Source organism: Benincasa hispida, chromosome 9, assembly GCF_027475165.1.
Source record: "Benincasa hispida cultivar pf3 chromosome 9, pf3_genome.v1.1, whole genome shotgun sequence".
NCBI classification, from domain to species: domain Eukaryota; kingdom Viridiplantae; phylum Streptophyta; class Magnoliopsida; order Cucurbitales; family Cucurbitaceae; genus Benincasa; species Benincasa hispida.
In genome coordinates, this window is record NC_143486.1 from 75,422,237 (window position 1) to 75,431,832 (window position 9,596).

At 38.2% G+C, this 9,596-nt stretch overlaps 1 protein-coding gene across 1 annotated transcript; it reads right to left on the reverse strand.

Moving 5' to 3' along the window:
* Positions 1-4,867: 4,867 nt before the first annotated feature.
* Positions 4,868-6,825, reverse strand: LOC120085220 (transcription initiation factor IIA gamma chain / TFIIA-gamma (TFIIA-S)). The gene is made up of 4 exons (XM_039041115.2): positions 6,700-6,825; positions 6,342-6,490; positions 6,192-6,242; positions 4,868-5,258 (listed from the first exon to the last, which is right to left on the reverse strand). Exons 2-4 carry the CDS (start codon positions 6,468-6,470, stop codon positions 5,118-5,120), a joined length of 321 nt encoding a protein of 106 aa, XP_038897043.1. The 5' UTR covers positions 6,471-6,490; positions 6,700-6,825; the 3' UTR covers positions 4,868-5,117.
* Positions 6,826-9,596: the final 2,771 nt, after the last annotated feature.

The following is a 9,596-nucleotide window of genomic DNA, read 5'->3' on the forward strand; positions in this document are numbered from 1 at the left end:
ACAGATATATTTCTGTGTCCATCGAATATAACCAATGATGAGTACGATGACCCTTCACAGATGCTCGTAAGTACTGTTAGGCCAATTTACCGTTTTGTCCCTGCAATTACATCTCACTCCTTAAGTACCAATGATTTCTCTAATAAACAATACAACATAGTCCAACTATGTGTGAACATAAGAGAAGGTGTGTGGCGCCACATCGTTCAAGCCCCAAAATCAGCCCTTAAGGGAGCCATCTATCTACTTACCCCTGCCTCGGGGAAGAAGTGACTTTCAACTCCCAAATCAGACGAATCCCCAAAATGGTAGGTTTGAATCGGTGACCTGGCCATTCGCACCCATACAAATCAAAGGACTTTCCTCAATGGCAGGAGTTCCCAACTCACTCAGGATTAAGGTCATGTAACCTATGATCATCCTAGTGAAGTGAAGTCTCTGTCATAAACGGTGTTATATAACGAGACGTTAACACTTTGTGGTCAGGTCTTATACAAACTCTTTGTATAGGATTTCCCCGCTCGCATGTCCCCAACACGAGTGATCAGTATCAAACCATCTGTGACAATCACAACACTTGTGATTATTCCACAAAGTGGGTCGCGTCCATAGGGTTACCAGGATAAGGTTTACCTTCTTTATCCATTTACTATAGACCATTTTGGTTATCACTCAAGACATGATCCACTTGTATGTCACCACATACATGCTTGAGTCACATACAGATAACCATGGATTTTATGTTTATTGGTTTGTGGTAAAGCAAATAAAACAAATAACTAAGCAAAATACAAGATGTGAAGTAAATATCATATATTAACAACACAAGTGTTCGTACATACTGTTTACAAACTACAGGACACGAGACTTTAGGGGATCAACCCCAACAAAAAGAAGTATGATGGTTGAGGAATAAGGGGCATAGGGTAGCTCATCAGTAGACAATGGGAATCAAGTGGTAAGTAAGAAGTTTGCTCCCAGGGTGGAAAACAAAGGATTTTTCAGACGAAAGGGAACGTCGAAGTTTGGATCAGGTTTAGGAAGGACCAATCATTTGGGAAAGCCTTTTGAAAGAACCTACCTAGAACAACTAAATAAATCGGTAGTTAGAACAAACAAAGACCTTGGTGTTTAGATCGTGGCAAATACCATTGGGGAAGATGTCCAAAGAAAGTTCACACCTGTTATAAGTATGGACAAGTTGGACATTTTAAAAGGGAATGTTCCCAGTTAGCAACCAAAGAAGAAGGAAATGTTTCACAAAACGTCAACAAAGGGTAGAAATCTTCAGTCTCCGAGAGAGGACAATCGAGTGGAGCAAAGAAGAATGATGTAGGGGGATAAAAATCGACACCAAAGTAGTTTGTATGCCTCTATCCAATTAGAAGAAAGAGAGATGCCATAAGTTATAAGAATCAGGCGTAAAACATCAGAAGTATATAATGTAAATTTAATCTTGTAAATGACCCTTATCATTTAATAAAGCTAAATAAATGTTATGATTCTATTTACATGTGCTAGAAGTAGTAGTTGAATTTCGAGGACGAAATTTCTTAAGAAGGTTGGATTTGTAACCCTCCAACCTTCATAGGATTCTTTAGGCAGAGAGAGAAACTCAAAATTCAATCCTTGAGAGGAAAAGATACCTAAGTATCTAAAACTATGCCTTAGAAGAAGTAAAAGTACTTAAGGAAATTTATAAGTATTGGAGGCACAGTAGTTTGAAGTAGGATTTTGACTAAGTATGTAAACTATGTTATGAACCCATCACATAGTGGGGGATTTAGCCAAGTGTTCAAACTAGGATGTGGACTTGGAAGAACTCCAAATTGGTCGAGGAAAGTGAAAAATTTACTAAGTACTAAGGATATGAGGAGTAGGGGCTTAACCTTGGATAAGACATTTCAAGTGAAACATATTCTGGTAAAAGAAGGAAGACTTGGACACATACAAGGGTAGGGTTGGACATGATGGATGCATTCCAAGGGGACTTTGGACGCATAGGAAGTGTTGTTGTGAGATGGTTAGGATCAAGTGAAAACCTGAAGAAAGAAGTGGTTGTGTTGGAAGACCATGCGTTGAACTATGCACCACCACCAAGAGACGACTTTAGGATTGAACACATAAAGGAAGATTGGTGGGTACATAAGGGATTCAAGGGAGAGAAGTTGGCTAAATGTTGGACAACATAAGACACCACAAGTGGAGGAACCCCTAAAGATGGAAGGTTTGGATGCATAGATGGCCATGTGGGTGCATAGATAGGCACATGCTTGGAGTAAAGTAAGACAAAGAGGATATATGGTTATGCCTTTGAGTGTGAAAGGAAGTTATGCTTTGAAAAGAAGATAGAAACCAAGGATGAAGGAAGAAGAGGAAAGATGGACGCACAAAGGTTAGGGTTGGTGTATAAAGGGCCTTATGGATTCTATTTTTGGATCTATGAAGAGTAAGATGGAAGCACAAGATAAACCCTTAGGAAAGAGTTACACCAAGAAAGTTCAAGAACCTTAATTGTGTGCATACCTAGGAGGAGAAGTGTAGGTTGGGCGCATACTCTAGTTATGAGCCAAACGAAGAAGCTATGCTATGAGATGAGAGGCAAGATGGGAGCATAGATAGGGGACCATGCATTGATCACTTGATGGTCACATAGGAGGAGCTTGTTGGACGCATATAGAGTGGTGAAGAAACATGCGCCCAACATAGCTAGCACGTGTTGATTTGAGTAAACTTGGGGAGCAAGGTTGTATTGACAGCAAAATGGGTACGTGGCTCAATCGAAGGATGTTTTGGCCGAGCTGACCGAGCCAAGGATGAGATGGAGGCATAATAGGACATGAAAAAGGTCAGAATGACATCTCAAAAGTAGCTATGCGTTGGCCTATGCATGGTGAAGACATTTAAGCTCTGCATGCAAGGATGAGGTGTCAAGGGGGATGTGTTGGACCTTGCATGAGGTTGACATATAAACTTACCATGCAATTGAGGTTTCTTGTGTTGGAGCATAGAAAGGTTAACAAGGATCTCTTTTGAATGCCCATAAATACCCAAGGAGACTCCATTTCATTTCACAACTCAAAATATCTTTAAGAAGATTTAAAAAGAAAGGAAGTTTGACAGAATTGAGGAGCTTAGGGAGGGGGATGCATTGATGGAGGGCTACCATGCGTTGATCAGGCTTGCCTTACATTGAATGAGAGTTCCATGCATCAATCAGTCTACATAAAAGTGATCCATTGCACCCACAGATTTCTTGGTTTGTCCTAGGTTCAAGATTAGTGTCTGTTGGAGTTTGTAAGATAGGGCTAAGACCAAGAAGGTATTCTAAAATTGTTTTAGCCCTAGAATATAGGATTCTAAGTTGATTCTGGGATTAACATAGGTTCAGAATCAGGGAGGAATCTAGGGAAGCAGGAAAGGCTCAGTAAAGAGAAACTCTTGTGGGTGAACTGTGAGTGGTTTTATTTTCAAATGTTTTGGTTGTACCTATATACATATATGTTATGGTATATGTATTTATGGTTTGGTAAGGTTGGCATGATCAAAAATGTGTCCTCCCAGATGTAAGTTACTGATTTTTCATTGTTTTATGTGAATGATTGTGTATCTCTGCTTTTGCTTGATAGCATGCTTATAAGGATTTGTCTGGAAACTAGAATTGTACCCTGGGTAAATGTTAGCGTGTCTCGAACACGTTAACAGGATTTTGTCGATATGTGCACATTCAACGGGTCATATTGAGTATTGGGATTGTTTCCTTGCACTTACGTTTTAGGTTAGACTGGACTCCCTAAGAAACACGTGATCATGCCTGCATTATCTCAACTATCAAGTTGGGGAGGTTATGTCTTATTTCTTGACATTGCTTATGATTGTTGCTTGTGAAATTTCTTCAAAACGATTTACTAAAAGTAAAACCTAGTTTCTTAGAAGCCTTACCACTCACTGAGCTTCTAGCTCACTGAGCAAAAAAAATACTTGTGTTTCTCCTTCAAATCCTCGCATTCTCATTAACCGATTAAAAGGTGATTAAAAGCACAAACATGAGCATTCATCGAAGAGGATGACAAACGGTCAAACAGTGGCACAAAAGTGCAAGCAAGAGAGTAAAGGAAGAAAAAAGAAACGCGTGGGATAGAGGGAGAGAGGGAGGAAAGAAGGTAACACAAGGGTGAAGGTATGAGAGGAAAGCGAGTGAAAGGGACAAAGAAAATAGTGCACGTGATCAAAGTGGTATGTAAAATGAATCTCAAGTCATTTGGCATTATCGCAATACAAGTTGGGTGAACCATTAAAATAAAAAACAAAAACCCACATTTTTTCACGTCAGATTGTTTTGCTTCTTAATGAAATTGCAAGGCTTACCTTCATTAAACTGGAAAAATTTCAAAGAATTGTTCTTAGAGGTCTAGAAGTCAAGTCTTCGACATCTCAGAATGTTTTCCTTTTTTCCTTGAATATTATTGTTCGAAAACTGACATTGATAATAATGACAAGACGTCATAAAAAAATCCAGGCCAACAAGCTGTGGAAGAAAACATTTCTGAATGTAATTGTCCATTGAAAGTTATAATCTTGACCAAACAGTTCAATAGGGAAAAAAAAAAGGTAACAAGCACCTGGAAAAAACGTGAAAAATGTTGATTCTTTTTGTTTACTCAAATTGTTCTTTCAATTCCAAGAAAATAATGATTAATCCCAAACATCAATGTTAATGGAATCACAACTAATCATAAAATAGTTCCAAACAAGTCGATTCAAAGTGAATTTGAATTCTCATTTACAGAAAATAGGTTTCAGTAAATGACACGATAAGATTCGAGTTTCAAAGGAACAAGTGCAAAAGAAAATTAATAGCATAATATTAAAACAGATATCAAATTTTATTATCATTAAACTAGAAGGGTCGTATAATTGTTATGTAATCAGCTTTAAAAGCCAATTACAGTCAAATGTATCATCGGTGTAATTCTTTTTGCTGTTCAAGTCGATGACTTTACAAAATCACGTTTGAATCTCTTCCTGAATGGCCTTTTCCTCACCATGACTATTTTTCCCTCCATCATTGGCAATAATTATGCAAATTTTATCTAAAGAACTTCATGTCTAGAAGCTTATTGCGAGAGTAACTTTGAGTCACAAGCTACTATTTTAATTCTCCCAACACTCTCTGAGGAATCCTCGTTCTTAAATGTTGCATCTTGCAAAATGAATGTCCAAACATTGTCGCAGAACCGATAGGTGTGCAAATGCCCCTGTTGCAAGATAGTAGGAGTACAAAGAGGTTCAGAAATCGCTACAGAATAAGTGTTAGAAGGGGTCCTTATTAAATAAATTCACTTGGCAAAATGAGGAAGCAAAAAAAAAAAAAAAAAAAAAAAACAAAGGACAAATTGAATGGTCTTCTGAAAGAAAGAGTCAAAAGAGATGGCTGGGAGGACCTAAAAAAAATGCCAGGCCTGTTGACAATATAACTCCATAAACATTGCGCTGTGTGATTTTGATTTCATCCTTTCTTTTAAAGAAATGGTCCTCATACAATATATGTACAATGAACTTTCAACTGAGTATTGTTAGAAAATCCAAAAAACAAGAGTTGGGAGTCATTACCGTTTGGAATGACCTTTTAAGTGCTTATAAACACTTTTTTTACACTTACAAATACTTCATAAGTCAATCCATGACTCATTGTAGAACCTGATATGGCCACATCCTAATGACAGAGATTATCCCCAGATTCCAAAAACACAAAGAATTGTGAAGTTTATCCCAGAGAAACTTATTCAAGATGCAATATTTTATAATGAAAAATGTTTCAGGAATCAGGGGATAACAAAGCAAGGAATGGAATGAACACAAGCAACCTAATCACATAGATATCAAAAGTTCCATTAACGAAACTTCCATCTCTTTTCTAGATCATGGTTCTCCATTCACTTCGTGGCAACCAAAAGACCAGGGGGAAATGTTTCATTATACATTTGACATATAGATGTGTTATTGACAAAACAATTTGGCTCAAGGCTAAAGGTGCTCTAGAGCACAAATAGAGCAATATCAGAGCAGGAAAACACAATCAATTCCTCTTATCAGTAAAAATACGTTTCAAATTTATAAAGTTGACTTATTTAGCAACATAAATCTATGGCATTAAAGAATCATCAAATTCACAAGCCAAGAAAAGATACCTTGATAGTCACCTTGCTTTTCACCTGTGATTCCAAAGCCTCAGTCATGGACTGCAAAAGCCAGAAGCAGTAAGAAATTAAATCAAACAAGACCTAAATTATGAACACAAATCCAAAATATACCACATCTCCAAACAGCTTAGGCTGTACCTTATCGAACTGGACAAGAACCTGAATAGCAAGCTCAGGACTAAGAGTACCGTTCTGGACCATTTCATCCAAAGTTTCAGTCAAACACATTCCGATCGTCGATCTGCGATAGAGTTCGAATGTTGCCATTCTTCTTCGGAAATCAAGATCTGCTAAATATGAAAGCTCTTCAGTTAAGATATCAAATTTAGTTGAAAAATACACATCCGGAATTGAAAAAACTTGAGAAAATTTTGGAACATAGCGTCAGAATTCGAGAAAGCTGGCAAAATCTTTGAAATTAAAGCGAGAGATCAATTTGAAAAGGAATGAACGAAGAGATAATAATAATAAAGAGAGAGTAAAGCAAGGAATTAACGTTGGCTCCGTAGCTTTTTGCGAGCGAAGAAATTTGGGGCCTTTTATACCCTAGATTTTGTAGATGAGGGTATATATAGAGACAGAACAAAGTGACGAATTTGTCCCTATAAGCCAGAAGGAAGGCGACTTTATTTCTCTTTTTGGGCCCTGAAGCCCGTCTGGATTTCGACGGCTCATTTTGTTCGCAGGCCCAATACACCCCTCGTTAGCCCGGTCCAAAAAAGAAAGGCCCAGTAACAACAACTAACAAATAAAAAGGTCAAAGCTTTGACCAAGAAGCTTTCCCGTAAAATTTTCCTTCGATATGGATAAAGCCATGTAAATATCTAGGTTACTTTAGAATCCAAGAAGAACCTAGAAAGATTCTTTTATTTTGGCTCAAAGGATCTTACACCTATAAAATATAGGAGTTGTGTCCCATTTGTAGAAAATAAAGAAAGAAAAAAAAAAAAAGTAAAGTTAGAGAGTTGTGACGAAAAGTGAGTGAGTGAGTTAATGATTTCTAGTGTATTCCAAGGTTTAACTGTCATTTTTTGTATCTCTTAAGTCGACCTGTATGTAAGGATAAAAGTGCTATCTTCTTTAAAGAGGCACAATCATGCCTATAACATGAATGTATTTTCTCAAGTTGTATTGTACGGGGATGTATGGGGTATAAATACAAGTTCAATGGGCTAAGAATAGACCTTAGAAAAACTCAAACAATCCTAAAGACTTTCTAACCACATAGACTAAATATATATACATTAACACCCTCCCTCAAACTCAAGGTGGTAAAGTAGGAACCAACTTGAGTTTGTTAAGCAGCGGAAGGAAGCGCCCAAGGGACTAAGCTTTAGTGAAAATATCGGCAGGTTGCTCAGTAGTAGAAATAGCTCATAAAAGAAGAGTTTTATTCTGAAGATGATGTCAAACAAATGACAATCATTCTCAATATGCTTGGTGCGCTCAGAAAAATATCATTCTGAGCAATCTGAATGGCACTATGATTGCCACAATGAAGGATAGTGGCAGATGGCTAAAGAACTCCCATATCAGCAAGAAACCGGTGGAGCCACAGTAGTTCTATTGTAGCATTAGCCAGGGCACGATATTCAAACTCCGTACTAGAACGAGAGACAACATTCTATTTCTTACTCCACCAAGAAAAAGGAGAGTCGCCGAGATAGAAACAGTAACCTGAGGTAGAACATCAGTCAGTAGGATTACTAGCCCAATCAGCGTCAAAGTAGTCGGATAAGACCAGGGATGAATGGGATGAAAATTGAAGGCCATGTCCCAGAGTCCCCTTGACATAGTAAGAAATACGGAGAACAACAGTAAAATGAATGGTTCGAGGAGCAGCAATGAACTGACTTACAATATGAACATCATATGCAATGTCGGGATGAGTCACTGTTAGATAAATAAGGTTGCCAACAACTTGACGGTAGAGAGTGGCATCTTTTAGAGGAACAACATCAAACAGAGTCAGGCGAACATTAGGGTCGAGTGGTGTTGGGGCTGTAGCAAAGTCAGTGATCTCGGAGCGCACTAATAAGTCTGAAGCATACTTCGCTTGAGATAATGAGTAGCCAGCAAAGATCATTAATACTTCAAGACCAAGAAAGTAACTTAGTGACCCCAAATCCTTCATCTCAACCTACTCACCAAGGTAATGTTGCAAATCAAAAATCATCTGAGGATCATCCTTAGTAATAATCATATCATCAACATACAGAAAAGAACAACAATACCATGGTATGTCTAACGCGTAAAAAGTGTTGTGTCATGAGAGCTGGACGTAAATCCAAGTCGAACAATGGTGGAACTGAAAGTTGTAAACCAGTCTGCGGGGCTTGCTTCAACCCATACAATGCTCGATGAAGGAGATACACCTTTTAAGATGACAGAGAGATACCTGGAGGTGGTTGCATATAGACTTTCTTAGATAAAGCCCCATTAAGGAAAGAATTCTTGATATCCATCTAAAACATAGGCCACTATTTGGTTGCAGCAACAGCCAAGAAACTCCAAACCGATGTCATCTAGGCCACAGATGCAAAGGTTTCTTCATAGTTGATCCCATATTCTCGAGAGTATCCTTTTTCCTCCAGCTAAGCTTTTTAACGTTCAATAGAACCATCAGAGCGAGTCTTGATCTTGTAGACCTACTTGTAACCAATGGGTTTCTTACTAGAAGGCAAGTCAACATAGTCTCATGTGTGCATCTTGTCTAAGGCCTGGAGTTCTTCACTCGTAGCTTGCTATCATAGAGAGTTAGTATTCATCTCATGGAAAGAGGTAGGTTCAACCAAGGAACTAATAGTGAAAAAATAGTGAAAATCTTGAAGATGAGTGAGAGGTGCCCTTACCCGAGTAGAGCGTTAAACATGAGAAGCAGATCAGGAGCAGGTTTAAACTCCACAGGTGAGATAGATGACAAATTAGGATCAAAAGAGATGGGCATAGATTGCTCAAGCTCAATATCACCAGAAGATGCAGGTGAAGGGAAAATATCAACGAAATCATCGGGAAGAGAGAGAAGATGACCTGAAAGAGAAGCATGAAAGGTCAAGAGACTAGAGAACATTGTATGCTCCCAGAAAGTGACATGACGAGAGATGTGCAATTTGTTAGAAAGAGGATCCCAACAATGGAAACCTTTTTGCTCGGTTCCGTAGCCAAGGAAGCAACAAATACACACACGCAATCTAACTTTGTATGTTCATTGGAGTGGAGAAGAACAAAACTGGCACAACCAAAAACCTTGAGATTAGAGTAATCAGGAGGAGTACCATACAATCGTTCAAATGGAGAAACATTATGAAAAACAGATGAAGGAAGATGATTGATTGTGTAGATAGAAGTAAGAGTGGTCTCTCTTCAAAATTTTGCAGGATATGAGGTAAACAA